The sequence below is a fragment of the Limulus polyphemus genome, unplaced genomic scaffold, assembly GCF_000517525.1.
Source record: "Limulus polyphemus unplaced genomic scaffold, Limulus_polyphemus-2.1.2 Scaffold3762, whole genome shotgun sequence".
NCBI classification, from domain to species: Eukaryota; Metazoa; Arthropoda; class Merostomata; order Xiphosura; family Limulidae; genus Limulus; species Limulus polyphemus.
The window spans coordinates 59,818-80,365 of record NW_013669372.1 but is presented as its reverse complement, the minus strand read 5'-3'; the positions used below and the strand labels follow the sequence as shown (position 1 = coordinate 80,365).

At 35.8% G+C, this 20,548-nt stretch overlaps 1 protein-coding gene across 1 annotated transcript in view; it reads right to left on the bottom strand.

Annotated features, from left to right (window-relative positions):
- LOC106469996 (protein lev-9-like) overlaps window positions 1-20,548 on the bottom strand; it is an 86,874-nt gene that overhangs the window by 30,504 nt on the left and 35,822 nt on the right. The window contains exons 4-5 of the mRNA XM_013930515.2: window positions 10,205-10,387; window positions 9,030-9,100 (exon numbers count right to left, since the gene is read on the bottom strand). Of these exons, the coding sequence (XP_013785969.1) occupies window positions 9,030-9,100; window positions 10,205-10,387 (254 nt within the window). The remainder of the gene's footprint in view (window positions 1-9,029; window positions 9,101-10,204; window positions 10,388-20,548) is intronic.

Genomic DNA, 20,548 nt, shown 5'->3' with positions numbered 1-20,548 from the left:
ATCATGGTCCTTGCCACCACAATGAGCACACGTTATAGAACCACGACAAGATGTCATTGAATGACTGAACCGCTGGCACTGAAAAAAATCGGAGAGGGTTGGGAATATAGGGCCGTATCTTACAGTTCAAATAACCTGCCTTAACAGCGGCCGGTGGACGTGGTGATGAAAATGTCAAAATAAGAACTGAGGTTGGCACCATAATACCATCCTTACGAGTGGAGATCCGCCGAACAGCTGAAACTCCTTGGCTGAAGAGACCAGCAAGGATCTCTGACTCGGGGATAGACTTCAAGTCCCTCTCAACAACAACTTCTCATGATGAATTCAAGGAAGCATGGGAGTAGCCTCAATAGGTATATCCCCAATGGCCCTTGAATTCAAGAGGCGTTCACTGTGCTTAGCTGTGGATATTTCGACCAAGATGTCTCCAGAACGGAGTTTCTTAACTGATTTTGGAGAGCCAGCAAGCCCCTCTAAGCCCTTCTGAATAAAAAAGGGGGTCATTTGCCCTAAAGATTTATCAGATAGTGAATGTAAGATTAGAAAGCAAGATACAGGGCCACCTTGTGGTGGAGATGGCTGTGCAGTCTTCTAGGCATGGTCGTTTACCAATAAGAGGAGTTTTTACTATTATTTCATTTTGATTGGGGGGATCCATAATTAAACAAAAAGTTTCAGTGTCCACTGACCCCACCTGCCATGGAGTCCTACAAGGGGATGCACTACAATGCCAAACAAGGACACTGCAGCAACGCCAGAGTTTCGTGAGCACTATACCCAAACACCAACATCAAACACGATGTCCACAACACCGATGAGAATGCCCAACACTGGTACTCAGTTGACCCGAGCCCAAGTGGACCAGCCGATTGACCCTGGGACGTCACCCAAAGGTCATTCGTCAACAGGAATTGAAGGCCAAAGTGGTGTGTTTGCAGTGCCCCAGACACCACTCAACCACCAGGATCCTCTCCTCCCCTTCACGGTCGCCACGCATGGCAAACACGTGGGTGGATGTTTAGATCCCAAAGGAAGTAACTGAAAATACAGAACCTTCCCTGGGAGGTCCCCTCACCACGTACAGGAATCCACGTTGAGGAGATCATCTGTAGAAGAACATGAACAAGGGTGTATGCAATCACATAGTCATTATATGTTTTATTCTTTTATCCAAAGGCACCAATATGTAGCATGTTTGCTCAGTTATAGACAGTGGATTCATGAGCAGTATGTAGCATGTTTGCTCAGTTATATATGTAGTGGATTCAGAAGCAATATGTAGCATGTTTGCTCTGTTATGTATAGTTAATTCAGAAGCAATATGAAACATGTTTGCTCACTTATATATAGTGGATTCAGGAGCAATATGTAGCATGTTTGCTCAGTTATATGTAGTGGATTCAGGAGCAATATGTAGCATGTTTGCTCAGTTAATTGCTCCTGAATCCACTACATATAATGTAGTATGTTTGCTCAGTTATATATAGTGGATTCAGAAGCAATATGTAGCATGTTTGCTCAGTTATATATAGTGGATCCAGAAGCAATATGTAGCATGTTTGCTCAGTTATATATAGTGGATTCTGGAGCAATATGTAGCATGTTTGCTCAGTTATATACGTAGTGGATTCAGAAGCAATATGTAGCATGTTTGCTCAGTTATATATACTGGATTCAGGAGCAATATGTAGCATGTTTGCTCAGTTATATATATAGTGGATTGAGAAGCAATATGTAGCATGTTTGCTCAGTTATATATATAGAGGATCCAGAAGCAAAATGTAGCATGTTTGCTCAGTTATATATTGCAAGAGATGATAATTCTGTTTTTATAACTTTTCATAGATTCTGTTTTGCAAACACACATACATATATTTAATTTTTTTTGTAGACAAAAAAATGCATAGATAGTTAGGTAATATATTATCTATATATACAATTACATTCTAACTTTCACACAACCTTCTACTGCCATTGTAATAGCCATGTATCTGTTTTCTTTATCATAATGCATGTTCTTGAACTATACATACCAGCAACTTGTGATATGATGTACATTATATACATATTTAATACAAGGTGATTAAAAAGTCATAAAACCCCATGATTTTTCTAAGTCATGTCACTACAGCTGTTTAAAATGAGCACTTTTGTTTTCATGAAACAAAAAGACTGTTATTAAAACAAAAAACGATTTAAAACTTTAATGACTTTGGTAACACCCTATACTTACATGTACTCTTATACAAATTATTTACACACATATATATATTATACATTTTAATTCTTGAGCTGTTATATCTATGTGAAACACAGTCTTTTTATACCTTCTTTCTTGCTGAATTCATTTAAAATTATACATTGTATTTTGCTCTATGTTAGTGTTAAAAACTATCATTGTTATATTGCACCAATGGCCCTAAAGTGAGTATCACAACCTATTTTGTTAGCAGTAATGTGGCATGAACCACAGAACCTCACACTCACAGTCCTGCACACTAGTAACTGGGCTGCATATATTATACCCTTGAAAACTAAGCTCTATAAAGTTAACATTTTCCTTACCTAAAAATTTACTTCCAATAGATACTTACCTCTCTTCACACAGTAGCTACTCCTTGCATGTTTGCCTTTGAGATTTGGTGTATGCCACTAGCCTTGAGCTATTTCTCACCTAAAACGTGTTATAACATGAGCTGCACAAGTGCATGATGTTATCATCATGTGACAATATCCCTCTACCAATAGGTGGGCAACACGTCCTCCAGACTCAGTAGATCCTCATAAGCACTTGCACTCAAAATTAACTTCATTCTTAGACAAGGCAAGAATAATGTGCACTGATAGTGGGAAGGAAGATTTGTAAGGTGTGTAGAAAGGTAAGAAACTATGAAAAATACATTTTCAGGAAAGAAAATGTTAACTTCTGAAACAATCCACTTACCTCTCTGCACATAATAGCTAGAATCACATACTGATGTATTGGAGAGGCCAGTGTAATTTCAAAGTCTAGATGAGGTCACTTCTGAGAAGGCAACTGAAAGGATAAGCCCATGAAGTGTGACATCCTACAGTGGGAACTTACTACAGAGGTAGCACTCATGGGAGACTGTATCCATCTCATACTGGGTAGATTCTTTGCCCAGATGGAAGTACAAAAGGAGGAAGGCAAAATGAACTCTCATGTATTGCAGGGATGAGTGGAAAATGATAAGACCAATTGAGTATTTTCACACAACAGGTCATTTGGACGAAAGGTGTAGTGTTCTGATGTATAATTAACTCATCTTATATAGAAGAATGGGAACTAAGTCCCTTCCTGTCATATTAGAAAAACAATTTGCCACCTCTGGTTGGTGAAACCACTAGGAAATTGGCATATTATATAATAGGGATGACCTGCACTACATTGACATGGACACCCCTGCCCTACTTCTCACTGCACTGTGCTGTGCACTTGGACTCTCTCTGAAGAGATTGCATAACTATTGAGGCACTCTCCAAGTTGACCACTACAATGGGCAGCTACACCTCTAGTGTTGGCTTTTTCCATGATAGTCCATGCAAAGTGCAGTCTAGAATGGACAATGAAATATATATATAGCAGCATAGTGGCTTGTGGAAAATGATATCTCAACAAGAATCAGGGCAGATTGATTTTAACCCTTTTCCTACACCCTTGACTCGATGCAGGTTTAGGGTAATAAGTATACCCTGTGAGGCAACACCAGCCAATGGGGGGTTCCAAGAAGTGAATAGGAGTACATGATAAACAGGTAAGAAAATAAAAGAGACTTATCCATTAAAGATGATGAGTCAACTGGAACGAGGTGATATCCTAAGGGAGAGAAGACCATGAACTAGTGGAGACAATGGGAGATGAAGATGTTGGATATAGTCCACATTAGAGCCTGGAGGATCTCATCCAAGGGTCATTAAAAGTTTGAGGCCAGAAAGTGGTGGATTTGATGTAATTAGATCTGATACAGCCTGTGAGCATCTCCATCCAGGGAGGAAGAGACAATCTGAATAAGCTGATGAAACCATCATATAAGCATAGAGAAAAAAGGTTCCCATGGCAAGAATAAGCAATTATTATGGGAGCCGAAAATGGAGCCATGCATGCCAAGTAATACCTGAGCTAGACACAAAAGGTGATTAGGGTCCATATGATCAAAACTGATGGAAGGGATATGGGAGAAAAGGATCAATCTTCCTCCTGAGTTGCCCAAGTCTTTGGATGAAAGGAGTGGTCAGGGAATAAAATCAAGGAAGATCTGTGAAACAATGTGCAGGGGGAATATAGTGCATAAAGATCAGATCTGCAATGATGACCATTAGCAAGAAGAAGAAGGAAATAGTTTTTAAAACAGAGATGGAGAAAGTTGTCAAAAATTTAAATGGGGCCTATGTAAGAGCATATAAAACCATGTCAAGTTTTCAAGTGAGCAAAAGAACCAGACAAGGGGGATGATGAATTGTGAAGAAAAAAATAAAGTGTAAAGAACAGGAGAGGAAAAGACAGAACCATAGTGAAAATCATGAAAAGATAGTTGAAAAGGCTACTCAACAGCCTGTGATGGTAGAAACTGACAATCCTTAGTCAAACAACTAGGTAAAGAAGGGCAAAAGTTGGGCAATAGTAGGACAGATGGTGTTAGATGGCAGCAGATGATACAGCAGAAAAACACACAACTTTTGTTGATAGAAAGAGTGAGTAGAAGGGCAACAAAAACCGGATAATCAAAGGAGGGTCCTGGAAACCACATTTTTAAAAATTGAATCATCCCAAAATATTTGAATCAAATTGAATCTTGAATTGAATCAAATGTGCATATATATATATTATAAGGTATATATAAACTGAATTAAATTTCAAATCAAACAGAAAATGGTTTCTTTATTTATGTAGAGTGCTTCTACACACAATTAGTAATGAGTATAGAAGTAAATCTTTCTACAAACAAAAACTATAATGTACTTAAACATCTGGAAGAAGAATGGTACACAAAAGTTCTTACAAGGAAATAGGTTCCAGTATACACACTCAATTAAAATCTAAATTCTAAAATTTACCTGAAGTTATGTAGTTTTGAAAATATCAAATCATTGTCCTATCTAACAAATCAAAACAAATCTCCATTCTTGATCTGCAATTGAATCAAATATCGAAGCTTTAAAGGACCCAAGATCAAAGGGTTACATAGTTAGAGAACAGTGACCAGTGAGCAAAGGACTGGACCAATCTCACATATGAAGATGAATGGATAGCACTTTTGGGTGAAAGAGATATATATGAGGTTGGAGGATGAGTGACTGAGATAGTGGCAGAGGAAGAAATACCCTGAATGACAGTCAATGAAGAAGAGGATATCAAATTTTAGCTGGCCAAAAAGGTGCTACCAACAGGACCTGACAAGAAGTGTAGGAGAAAATGAAGAGGAGAGTACAGAAAGAGATTAGAACATTTCTAACTGAGGGCACTCACAGCCAGGGCTGTTGGATGAGATACCAAGGACCAAAAGAGGGGAAGTTTGATAATGAGAGGAGTGTCAAAGGCATTGATCATTGGTGTGTCCAAGTGGGAACAGACCCAACAAAATACCTGAGAATGGAGTGACCACCACATAGGAAAAATCCCGTCCAGTCAAGAGATTCGATCTGCCACCAGATGTAGAATTGTTGGAGTGGATCATAACCAAGTGATCACAAGACAAAGTAAAAAAACAGGAATACACTCGAAGGATGGTCAAGAGTTCCAGAAAATTGATGTGGAATAAACTTCACAGGAGACCAAATCCTGAGGTTGTGGAATCATCCAGAGACACCCCCCAACAAATAAGAGATGCATTGGTGAAGAGAGAAAAAAATCAGGATGGGGTGTGGCAGTGGGATGCTAACCATAGTATTGGTATGATTTAGTCACCAAGAAAGGTCCTTGAGAAGAGAAGTTAGCAGTGTCACAAAAGAGGATCATAAAAAGTTTTCCATTGGTTGCTTAAAGTCTGTTGAAGAAACTTCATATAAGAGACAAGATGTTCCACAGAAGCAAGAGTTCCCAAAGTATATAGAACCTCTCACACAGGAAGTCTAGGAGCTATCCGAGTCAAGGTGACTAGATGTTTCATGTCTCACAGACAAATAGGGGAAAGCTGAGCTCGACTGAGTCAAGAATTTAAAAAGACTTCAGGATGGAACAAGTACTGAGTCAAAGACAGGAATGAAAACGTGACCAGCCAGCTCAGACAAGCTGCCTCTTGGAGAAGAAGTAATATGGTGAGGAGGAGTCACTCATCCATGTAAAAATGGAACTGAAGTCAAAGACTGTGGATGTGACAAGCAAATACTCCCACAACAGGAATTACAATTATGACAAAGGAAAAGAGCTCAAAACTGGTACACTTGATTCCAATGATTGAAATGATGTGAGGATACAGCAATTGGAATAAGGAAAAGGGCATCTGGGACATCAACTTTGGTCTTCCAAAGTACAGGACAAAAGGGCCAATGGAGAAGAAGAAACCTCTACATCTTAAACTAAAGAACCACCAGATACTGCTTGAGAAAGAAATGATTGGTGATGGGAATGCCAATCCTCGGTCTTTCTTGGGACAATAAAAAGATGAGAATTAAACCTCTTGATGGCTCTCATGCTCAAAAGATCTGATATCTTGGCCTTAAGATGCAGAATATGGTGCAGATTGGAAAGAAGGCAGAGGAGGAATAGATGAAAACTCAAGAGAAAGGCTGTTTGTAAGAATCTGAATGGCACACCCATTGGCCGCAAAAAGGGTCCAAAGACCTGCAAACAGAGACAGATGAGCCCCAACAGGGCCTGAGCTGATTGGATACAAAGGGTGGGAATCACCAATGAGATGTGCAATAGTCAACCTGACATAAGGGGAATGTTGAGAATTGACAGAGGACAAGAAATGGGAAAATTGAGATGTCAGGGGGTTCGAGTGGTCGAAGAATGTGAGTAAACCCATGAGGTTATGAGAGATGAGAAACCAAGGTGGAGAGGGAGGACTGGTATAGAACAGCATTGGTTCAAGTCTCCAAGGCATTTGAAACATCCAAAAGACCTTAGAACAATAAAAGGGAGCCAGATGGAGGTAAGAATGTGGAAGACAAACAGTACAGAGAAGAGCATCATGTACCAGAAGGACCCAAAACAGAGAAACCAAGTGAGCAGGGTCAAAGAAAAAAAAACAATGGCCAATGCATTGAAAAGGACAGACTGTAAATCCACAGAGAAAGTACTGGGATCTTAAGAGAGGATAGGTATTAAAGGAGATGGGTGACAAAAATGCAAAAATGTGAAAATTGAACACTAGAAAGTGTTACTGTAGACTGGGGATCAGTCCTCCAAACAGGCAGAAGAGACTCTGTGATTGGGAATTCATGAAGAGAAAAGGAGAAGGGTCATAAGTCATGTTGATGGAATCCTAAAGTCAAGGAGGATGAGGCATCTGAGAGTGGGAATGAAGCTGATCCAGGAAAATGTCAACACAGACCCCTATGTCTGGAGAAAGAGGAAAAACCAAATAATCTTTAGCATGAGAATCATGCAGTAAGGAATGGAAAGAATAAAAAGACATGAGAGAAAGGAAAAGTAAAGAACATACTTGAGTGATCAAATCCACAAACGAATTTGGAGGAGGAACATTGTCTCTCTACCTGATGAAAGCCACAAAAAAATGACACAATGAACTACAGTCAACAAGCCACCATTGGCTAAGACAAAGTAAGGACATCACCAGAACCCTGGGAGAAGGTAGTAGTAGTAATCACCATGGCTTGAGAATCTGTGGTTGCTATAGCAATTCAATTCTTTTTAACACTGTAAAAAGGCAGCAAAATCTCTTGAAAATGATTAATCTTAGGCTTAAAGAAACATCTATTAAGGACATTGTCGAGGAAAAGAATGAAGTTAATTTCAAGTTTCAAGTATAAGTGCTGATTGGAAGTTATGCACATGGACGATGTGTCACCCTCTTTTTGATGGAAAGCTATTCTCCAGGGTGATTATGTCATTCACTTTTGCAGTTCATGTTATAATGTATCTTAGGTGGGAGATAGCTCAAGATTAGTGACATGTATAAAATCTGAATGTGAGGATTGCTACTGTGTGCAGAGAGGTAAACCTGTCATCTAAGTATATAGAACTGCTTTTGTTTTATTTAGCTAAAAGAACATGTTACATTTGTGTACTGAGGCTTATACAACTTTAAGTATAATAATGGCTGGAGACGGCTTGAATGGGTAATGAAGAAAAACTTTTATACAACAGCAAATGTACAACATTTCGACAAGGTTTTGTCATCATCAGGTGCTTGATGATGACAAAACCTTGTCGAAACGTTGTACATTTGCTGTTGTATAAAAGTTTTTCTTCATTACCCATTCAAGCCGTCTCCAGCCATTATTAGTCTCAAAGTGGGTTCCTCGTCATCGAACTTTAAGTATTATTTTCTTATAAACTTTTAATGATTGTACAAGGCATACAATATATTTAAATTTTTTTGAACAAAAACTCACCAAATCCAATTTTTCCTAGCTAAACTCTTAAAGTTTTTTTTTTATATTTGTGAAGAGTATTGTTTTCTTAGTAAAACATACTAAATGCATTGTTGTCTTCTAATAACGAAAGAAATAATGTTTATATAGTGTAAATGTATTTAACATTATTTTCAAGAATATAAGTTTCTTATTGAGATGGTTGACAACTAATTTTATGTGTTTTTTTGACAAAAGGCAAGAATATTAATTTTACTCAATTTAACAAAAGCAAAATGCCCTTAGACACTTAGCAGTTAGTAGCTTTGCTTGCTTTCAGCACAGTAGGATTATCCTTTGTTTAACAATATTAAACTATACTTAACAACCTATAAAGGCTGTATGATAAGATACAAGCACTACCAAAACAAAGTAGAGTTTATGTATCTCATACTACTAAAGTCTGTAAAAAGCAAGATGCTTGAGTTTGTATATTCATTTGAATATTTTGGCAAAGTTGTACTTACCTTTTTATGAAAAAAACCCCAATTACTTTCCTCAACTGAGCCACCATCAATGTTAGGTTTTTGACAGTAACCTATTTTATGAGATTATAACAAATGCGCATCATATATACTCAGACATAAGTACTAACCAGTTTCATAATAAAGAGTACATAAATGTATGGTAATGAATACTGTATAGTTAATACCACTCTTAATCTTAATATAGCACAGATTTAATTATTCCAAAAGAAAATGCTTGATTAACTCATTTTATATATTGAACATTAAATACACTACATATATACTAATACTATACAAATGTTTTCACTAATTTCTACATACTCTTCTTTCATTCAAAGACTTACTTCATGATGAACTTTTGTGTCTTTGCTAGTAGTCCAAATATAGCACTAACTTATCACAGTTAAAATTGAAAAATATTTAGGAAAATATACAAAAATAGAATGATGTATATATTTATTAATTATGTCTTTCATTTCACACATATCATAAGTATTAAATCCTTATTGTTTGGCTACTGCTAAGTGCAGGAAAAGTAAAGTTCTGACATTTTTATGACACTTTACAAGTGAAACTAAAGTATTCATTGAAGTACACTAATGCTTCATCAGAAGACTTTACAGGAATGTCTTTCAAAGGTGTTCTCTGATTACTAAGCTATCTAGCATAAGTTGTAGGAAGAAAAATTATATTTCTACCACTTAGTGCGTCATATTACATCTGTAGAATTACACTTATAGATATTCTGGATGAATGAAGAGCATAGTACTACTTTCCTTATTTATTTAGCTTTAAACATCCCTTTAAAACATAATTATGATAAAAATATAATTATTTTTTGTTTTTTTAATTGAGAATATATTTTTTTGGGGGGGATGTTTTTTATGTGCAAAGATTTGTTTCACCAAGACACATTGATACTTTATTCCCGGTTTTAATAATTTTTCCACTTATCTCCTATTAGAAGTCTCTTCAAAACATTGCGAAAAACCCTATATATGCAAGATTAGTAACTATCTTGATGAGCTTAAATAAGTTGATTGCTATATAGCTTTATACATGCTTATATTTATAACTGTTATTTATTTTTTGTAAGAAATATGAAGTTATTACAATTTTATTTATTCGAGATATAAAAAAAAAAGAAACAAGTTATGCATGTGAGATTAACTTACCAAATTCACATGGATGTTGACCTGACAATAATCTCCAGAGCCCATAGATACACCTAATATCACTTACTTTCTTGTAGCCAGTAGCACAGTGAATAAATGCTAGTTCATTGTGATTATATATGTTCTTTAGTTTTGCAGTCATAACTCCTTTCCAGTTGGAGAGTTGAGCACTGTGGCATCTTGCTAAAAATATAAATATTTTAGTATATTACATATTGCTTGAAAGAAAAAAAATTCAAGTACTTCTGTTATTCAAATATAAAATTATTTTGAATTTTGAGAAGAGAAAGGAAAGGTTCTGCCTAAAATTGTATTTTAAGTAAAATACATAACTACCATGTGAAACCTTTTAGAGCAGTTAAGTGTTAACAGCTACAAATCTAATTAGCACATACAGACATACATACATCAAATACTGCTATTTTATAGTTGTTAGGTTTTAATAGGGCCACAATTCTTTACAGTAGGTATCAGCGACTTGTTCGTGATAAATTTCAACAATAAACAGACAGCACATAATTCAGTTCTTTTAAAATAATATATTCAAAACAAGTCAAACGTAGGTACAATAAAGTTCTTTACACTTTTTTGTCAAAGTCCACACAGATCAGTTTAATTACTTTAGAACACCCATTGACAAACCAAATTATTCTCCTCTAGTTTGTTATTACAATAAAAGCTGCAATACTTTCACTTACATTACTCCATGGGTAACGACAGTTGTATCCAGAGCTTTAAATAATTCTCTTTTGTGTCAAAAGTTCACACAGGCTGATTTAGTTATTTTAGAACTCAACTGAGAAAGCAAATTCTTCTTCTCTATCTCTGTTGTTACAATACAAGCTTTAAAATTCACTTCAAAATCACTACTATAAGCGCTGATTACCATAGTTGTATCCAGAGCATTAAATAATTGTCTCCTTTTTGTCAAAGTCCACACAGGTTGGTTTAGTTACTTCATTCTTACAATACAATACAATTGGTGATAATTTCACTTATGTTACACTGTTAGTTACCACAGTTGTATCCAGAGCTTTAAATAATTGTCTCTTTTTCATAAAAATTCCACACAGACTGGTTCAGTTACATTAGAACACAACTGACAAAACAAATTATTTCTTCTCTACTCTGTTATTACAATACAATCTGTGAGGATTCCATTTTGAAAATTGCCACTATATGCTCTTTATGGCTAAACTCACAATCACACAGTCTATCTATTCTATCTAACTATTTCTGTCTTAATAACTATAATTTTTTCTGTATCTGCACATATTTATGACAAGCGACAGGAAAATCTAGAAATATCTAGGCCTCTATAGACAACAATATTCACATAATGAGAAAAACTTAGAAGCTTTGAGTAAGATGACATCAACAATATTACAAAAGCCTATTACAATGATTACACACATAAAACATACAACTTGTACAGAATTATACAATGAAACTTGTTATAACTATTGCTTTTAAAATAATTTACTTTTGACACTCTTGTTATGAAAACTAAATAATCATTAAATATTAAATCTCAAAATAATAACTCTTAAAATGAACAATCTTGTATATCCAGCAATATTAACTGACAAAAGACTGCAAATTATACAAAGCATTTATACATTTTTGGAATTATAATGAATTTCAAACAAGTTCTTACCTTTGAAATACTGAAAATATTTACTTGTTGAACTTGAAATCATGTTATCAATAAAACATGTCCATAAAAATTACAGAGGTAAGTACCTGTTTGAAATGAATTTTAATTATAAAATTGTAAAATTCAAATCAGGTAAACTTACCTCTGAAATATTGTAAAAAAGGTGGAAACAAATTAACATCAAAAGGAAACTAAAGAAATAAAACTATAAGCTGTAGTGTATGAAGATGATATAGAATACAAGAAATATGTAACCATGAAGACTCTGAGTAAATTGCAGAACCTGAAATAAATTTGCATAACTGGATTCGAGGGACAGTGAGTGGATCATCCTTATAAAAAGAATGGATCTAGAGGACACTTGGAAAGATGGTATTCATCTCAGCAGTGTACCTCTTTATCAATGATGCCCTTATTTATCATGGCACATGGTCAGTTTTGTGAGCAGTAATGGTGTATTGAAGCTGTGGAGCCAACACAGTTGGTTTGATATGGAAAAGCTTGTTATGAATTTATTCACCCAAAGTTGGCTGCTAACTTGCGAGAAGCCAAGCTATGATCATAAGACCTATACATATACAAGTCATATACAAGACAGCTATGGCTGTGCCAATGCCAGAGCAGATGAATTTAGCTGTAGTATCAGCAAGCTCGTTCCCGTGAATACCAACATGGACAGGTATCCAGAAAAACAAGATAGAAACAGAAGACTGTGAAAAGTGTCCAGTTGTTTCTGAATATTAACAAAAACAGGGTGAGAACTTACATTAAGTGATTCCAGGGCCAATAAAGAGCTAAGAAAGTCAGTGTAAATAGTACAGTTAGTTTACTGCTTAGCTTTTACATGTTCCAAGGCAAGAGAAATGGCATACAACTCGGTAGTGAACAAAGAAACTGTAGAATGGTTACTGTGAGCAAACCATGGCAGAGCCCACAGAATCACCTAGTTTTGAACCATCCATAAAAACAAGAAGAGAAGAATGGCTTAAAAGATGTTTGGCAAAGAGAAGATGGTACTTCTAATTGGGAGTATCTGCCTTCCTCAGATGACTCAAAGAAAGGTCATAGGTGGGGATGGTAATGAGTCATGGTGGGATGGGTTCACCACTGGACTCAGAAACATCGTCCAATGATAGACTCAATTCAGTCAGATGTGCGTGGATACATAGGCCCAAACAGGGAATGGCAGACCACCTATTCCAAAAGAGCACAGCACACTGAGGAAGGAAGACACAACCCCAGGTGGTAACAATGGTAACTTTAGGTTTTGGGCAGAATATGCAAAAATCACATATGAGACATATTCCATTCAGCCTGAAGAAAAATGTGAAAAATAACTATTGAGCCTGGAAGATCTTTGCTAAAAGATACAGAAATCAAGAGGCCAAAGACATGGCCAAATGTGATGAGATATAACTGCTTAAAGTGTTAAGAAACATCATGATAAATAAGATGAATCAGCTACACAGACAAATTTGTTATTGTGAATGGAGAATGATCCATGGAACAAGAATTGTCATAATGTATAAACAACTAATGTCAATTCTATTGAAAATACTGGTCTTGCCAAACAGGAACAAACAGCACTGACCAGACAAAAAACATTTATAAGGAGAATCAAAGTCAGTTAGATCAGGTAACACAATTTGAGACAAATAGAGCAGTGACCATCTCTTTTTTTTGTCCAAGTCTCAGGTGGGAAGGCTCTTAAAGGATATAAGAACAGAGCCTTCTTGGCAAAAGAAAAAAAAAAGTTTAAAAAACATCAATGGCAAAAAATTCTGAATGTCTTTTCCCTGAATCAAGCAATAAAAGAGAAGATGATAAAGTGAACAAGTTGCCAAGGGTTCAAAAGGAGAAGCCAAGCAGTTGAAGACCAGAATTAACACTGACCACAAAGGCTAGGTACTCATTGGAGAAACAATAAGAAAATTTTTAAAGAGAAGCTGAAAATATGAGGCCAACACAGGTATGTGTCTGTGGCAACTGAAAGTGGCTAAGAGTACAGCTCTATAGTTTTCCGTAGAAGTAGATAAGCACCATTCATAAAATATGTGCGTTAGAAAGTACTGACGTAAGCCATCCATGAGTTGGAGAAAGGTAAGAAACCAAACTCCACAGGTATCATCTCTGAGAGACAGATAACTGCAATTGGTATACTGCCAAAGAGGAATGTTGGCAAAAATGTGGTAATATTTGAGTTACCCAAGAAGAAAAGCCAGCTTCCCTAACAAAGGATCACATAACAAATAGCCATGAAGCTGTAGGTGACAAATGGCATTTGGAAGATGTACCAAAAACTAATAGGACATAATCTCTGAGGCTGGAAAAAGGAGTGGAAACCATGGTAGAACAGGCCAGCATGGGACAATAAGAAGACTTGGAAAATGGTATGGACAGATCTGAGCAAATACCCAAGACAAACTCAAAGCATCCACTGCCAGAGAAGCTGTACCCAGAAATGGAAGCTATTCGAGTACCAGAAGATGCTGTCATGATTGCATCAAGCATTGGATAACCAAAATGTTGATACAACCAATAAAATATCAGCTCAGATAAAAACATGATGTGAGATTGAGTCCCACCCTGCCTGTTGATGTATGTCACCACAGTCAAATTGTCTGTATTACAGCACAGTGATGGTGTAACAAGAACTGGAACTCCTTATATTCATATGAACCAGCCAAAATCTCTAACAGAATAATGTAGATATGGAACATCTATTACAACTACAGACCCTAAAGATAATTGTCCCACAACACATCACCCTCGCCCTGAAAAGAAGCATCAATGAAAAATCTATATCTGTAGGAGGAGTAATAAAAGGGAACTTGTAAAGGGAAAATCATAAATGAGCCACACTTGACAGTAATAAATAGTAGTAGGAGAAATTCTAGAGAAGAAGATAACTGGGAGATAAATTCAGTGTGAGGCAACTACTTAGTGGGAATCCTCCTCCTTCAATCACTCATGTTATGATGACACTTGATACTGAACGTGTGTGTATGTATTAGACAACTTAATGGTTTAACTACATGTGTGAAAACATAATTCCAAAGCCAAACTAAAAAGGGAGAAATCCAGAAATCTTAAGGAAGGAACTTTCATAAGATTCTCATAGATTCTAGCTAGAAAGAAAGAAAGAAAGAATATCTAGGTAACAGATGAGATGGGAAACATCAAAGAATAGTCTACAATCCCCTGTTGCTTTTGGCACTACAAACAAATGAGAACAAAAGCCCCCCAAGTAAACAAAACGTAAGGCATCAATATCCCCTTGCTGTGATAAAGAATCAAAACTGCAAAATTGAAAACAGAATAAAAACTGAGATAGTCAAATTTGGACTGAATAATCCAAAGAACCCAATGATCAAGAAGAAAAGTGTCCATAGATGAACAAATATCTGAGATGTGCCTCCAAAAGTCCAGACAAGGGAGTCATCCAGAACAGAACTCTTCCATGTTTACATGGATGTTAGACAAAATTAAAAGCATTAGTAGATGTATCAAGCATTTAAAAATATTACGAACGGAACTATAGAAATGAAATGACCAGAAGTAAAACAAGATGCTACAACCCTAATTAACCCCTGCTGGAGGAAGGATGGGAAGTAAGCTCCTATCAGAAATACATTTTCAATGTAGGAAAATTATAGCTTCTAATACAGAACATTACCTATTCTCATATAAATAGCTAAAATCTCACATTGAATAGGTCTGAAGACTGGTTTGAGGGAAAGAAAAAAGCATCTTTTGAAACATCTGAAGGACGCTCCCTAAGAAGAGACAGTCAGATTCTAAGATCTGATGTGGAGAACAGCACCACTTCTGAACCAGGTATAGTCTTCACCCATCGTAGAAAAATGTTGCATATATGGGTGGAAAACAAAGGAGCATATCTAACTGGGAGAGAACTATGGTCAGAAAGTGATCCAAACTATGTTATATTTATCAACTTTAATCCCATAAATTATAAAAGTGGGTAAAATGAAAAGGATGTGCCCCTAGGTGTAGAGTGCCTAGGGCATGAAGGACTGTACACAGAAAGTCAACTAAATCCAAAACCCATGCTGTTCGGATCAAGACATCCACGCAGAGGTAGGGTGAGAATCATAATGTCGGTAAGTCAACTCAAATCTACAATCCAGGCTACCAGAAACTGACAGCCATGTGGGGATAGGAAAGAGGATCACACCAGTGGCAAGTCAACTACAATCCAAAACTTGGCCACTGAGAACCGACATCTACATGGGGGTAGGATGAGGGATCCCAATCGAAGGGGTGAACTACAATTTTGATGTCTCACTCTCATTTGTTTTTATGTTTCATATAGGAAGATATGTCACCTAAACCAGCAGAACACCACCACTCTACTCTCAACTGAATGGTTTTATAATCATTTCTATATTTTGTTTGTATGTCATTAACCTATTCAGGAGAATGCCTCTACAGTCTATCATCTCAGCGGCTTGGAACTGGAAAGTGGTAAAGACTCTCAAACTCCATTAAAAGAAAAGGGCAATAAAACACCGTGGAGAGTCCAGAGGAATAACAACACTTGAAACAGTACAATGATTGACCGTGAAACTCCATTTTTATGAGCAGACCATACCAAATTATTCAATACAAGGCATGGCAGGGATGGGCAGCTTTCCCCTTCTGCTTTATCCATGTAGTCCAGGGGTGGGTACAGTCTGGGACAGGCATACATACGAAGCAATTCTATCACAAGAATAAACCTACAAGCAGTCTTGTGGAACACCCCATCTCTGGAGTGTGCATTGTGTGGTCATGGAATTATAATATGCAAGTCGACATGGCTTGACAGTGTGGATTTTAACAGTTAAAGAATACCTAGTCAGGCACTACTCGCCACAGAGTGGGATCCAAACAATGAGCATTAATAAAAGGAAAAAGGACCCACTCAAAGTGTCACTTATTTCTGATACTCAAGAATAGCTACAGGCAAGGAAAGATAACCTGAAGAGAAATAAAACTGCAATCTAATGCAAGTAGTGAGAGACAAACGTATCATGGGTAGTCCACATGCCCAATTGAAAAGGTATCTCCTAAGAACGACGAAGATGAAAAGCCAATGAAAAGATAAGGTGTTGAATTAGATGAGAAAAAGATGGAACAAAATATGGGAGGAAGACGATAAGGAGGAAGAAGCCAATCAAATGAAGAACCGAACCTAAATGGCAAAGGAGGCAGAACACGAACAAAGGATAGTTCCCAAAGGAGTAAGTGGCTTGAATGGACACCACAGAAGGAAGCTGTGCAAGCAATATAACATAGAAAAACATGTACAAGACATAGAAGTTTATCACGATTAGGACGAGGATAAAAGTGTGAAACAGAAGGAAGGAAAAGCAGCTAAATGTAGAAGTTATCCTCACAAGCTGCAGAGGTGTTAGGAAGGAAAAACAATCCACAGAAAAGAGAAGGTATGAAGAAGGATGAGGAGCACATGAAACATCTATGTCAAATAAACAGACCACTGATGTCCACCAGCGAATAGGAGAAGGAAGGAAAACATAAGGGAATGACAAACAAGAAGCACTGGGAGAGTGGTTCGAACATAGTCAAAGTGAGGCAGTGCATGACTACATTAGTATCCCTATCTGGAAGGGCAGCCTGTAGAGATGGATGACAAATCCAGAAGGAACACACCCACAGGTAAAGTATAGAAAAAGTAAATACCTGCTGTAAGGGGAAAATGAAAGGTGTGAGGAGACAGAAGACCCCCAATCCAAAACTCAAGAGAGGAAATTTGCATGACTAAGAACAATGGATTGAACAGAGAAAAATCCTCGACCCAGAAACCAACGACGGAAAAACTCCATGGATGCTGAGAAACTTCCATGTAGGAATGAAATAAGCCAGAAAAGAAGCTAATCATTAGGAGAAGCCAGATCCCCTTGCCAATGAACAGTGGAAAATTAGGCATGAAGATGGAAACCACAGCTGAGATGGCCAGAAAAAGCTATCAGAAGGACTGACAACAGACCAAAATCACCCAGAGAAGGAGAATGGGAAAATAGAAAAATGTGTGGGTGAAATCCTGGCTGAAAACATCAATAGCCATAACAAGAAGATAAGGAACTAGAGACTAAAACCAAAGCAATTTGTAGTTAACTCTTTCAATATGGGGTCGGTCAATGTGACGACCTTGTAACCATTTTGTGCTTGTTATAGTTTTCATGCTATAACTTTTAAATTAGTAAGTGAGTGTTAATGAAATTTGGTACATTATCTGTAAACATTACAATGCTTTCATAGGCAAAATACACAAGTTTTTATTAAGTCGTAAAGTTTGTAAAGCAATGTTTCTCTCATGCCTTAGTCAATTCCAATGGAGGGGAGATAGAAGGCTTGTGGCATGAGTAACATTTTTTTTTTTAATATAGAGGGTAGCACTGAATGAAAATAGCTATTTATGTGAGAGGAGGTAATGTACCATATCAGAATAAATAATTATGGTGCAGGAAATTGATATCTCCAAATGAAATTAATCATAATGTTCAGTGAAGAAGAGTGATGATAAGTTAAAGTAAAAAAAAAAAATCCTGCTAAGAACCAAATTGAATGTCAAGAATTTGAGAAGAAAGATTAGAAGGGTAATATCCAAGCAAAAACATTTATGTAATAAATACATATAACATAGTGGTTTGGTAGTGATTACATATCTAATTTATATAAAAGTGGAATACCAGAGACGTTGTTACTATGTATTAATAATACATAATGTAACTACCAATATACGACCAATTTGGTGTTTTAAAATGCCAACATGGTACATTCCTATTACCTTTCTACTACATTATAACTACTTTTCTGGTAACTTGATACTACTTCCCATTGGTATCTATATCTTCTTAGTACCTTGTTTCTACCTTTCAGCTCCACCCTAAACACTTTCAATATATTCATTTGCAAAGATAAGTGAGAAGTAATATCATTTATTCACTATCATCGATACAGCATTACAAATTATAAAAACAAATTATACATTTTTTGATACAACATTACAAAAACAAATTATAAATTTTTTTGATACAACATTACAAAAACAAATTATACATTTTTTTTATACAACATTACAAAAACAAATTATACATTTTTTGATACAACATTACAAAAACAAATTATACATTTTTTTGATACAACATTACAAAAATAAATCAAACATTTTTAATACAAGATTACAAAAACAAATTATTACATTTTTTCATACAACATTATAAATTACAAAACAAATTATTACATTTTTTCATACAACATTATAAATTACAAAACAAATTATACATTTTTTCATCTCTATAATTCTAATACAGTCTATTCTTTACTGAATCAGTCTATATTGCTGTACGAGTTGGTTATTGGTTTCCTAGGAGATTTCAAAGCAGCTCGTGCCTGTAAATATAAAAGACCAATTGAATTTGACAGACCAATACAGTTATCAATAAAATCACAAATTAAAAGGTCTGAGATTTGTATGTTCGTATTTCTGCCAAGGACTATATTGTTGTTATATGTCAAAACAATGTTGGTTAAACTAATCATTATAAACATTTGCTATACAAATAAAGTTGCACCTAAGTTTATTCCAAATATGAATATTTTGTTTCATGCAATATGAAGCTCAGACAAAGTTAGTATATGACTTAGCAGTGATGTCACTGTATTCTCTATTTTACTTTTGTTTTGGATGCATTTCAAATTTGGCTAAATTATTTTCTGTATATTTTAATTGCTATATTTATTCTGTATATTAGTTAACAGTTATGACCCATAATAGTGCATCATTTTATTTGTCAATATATTTACCAGGAATAGGCATTCACTACACTTGCTCGATGCATGCTTATGTTTATGCCATCTGTAGCTCAACCTCAGCATCCTGGCATTTGGGGTGAAGTTATCTACACGACTCTATTGAATCATTAAAAAATTCATTACTGCAATTTACAATAAAATTGTCAAACTTAACAAAGCTAGGATTTTATCTCTATAACACTGGAAAATTCATAAATTCAAAAAAATAATAGGACTTATAAATGTGGTAATGAGGTCAAGTAGAGGTATAAAAGTACATTACTTAATACAAATATTGTATGTCATTAATATCTTATAAATAGTCGTGTTCTTTGTTACCTAACTGATCCTTTTTGAATACTATTATTATCATTGTACGGTCAGTCTATTGACTGGGCTTATTTTCACAAAGCTATATAAAATGAATAATTTTTTTAAAATAATTACACAGGTACATTTTACCATGTTTACACTACCAAAATAATCTATATACTATTAAAACGCTGAGATTGTTTGTTTATTTGTTTGTGTGCTTGTCTGTAATTAAATACAGCAAAAACGGCACACAATAGTGCCATATTTGTAATGAAATGAGAATAGAAACTGAATAAAACAAGTTTCGTTAAAATCGGACCATGGGTTACTGAGTTAGCGCCAATTTTTGCATCACTTGTGTGCTTGTCTGTAATTAAATACAGCAAAAACGGCACACAATAGTGCCATATTTGTAATGAAATGAGAATAGAAACAGAATAAAACAAGTTTCGTTAAAATCGGACCATGGGTTACTGAGTTAGCGCCATTTTTTGCATCACTTTTTGTACATTCCATTATTATAAAACTTCGTTTTCCACCTGATGAATCACTTT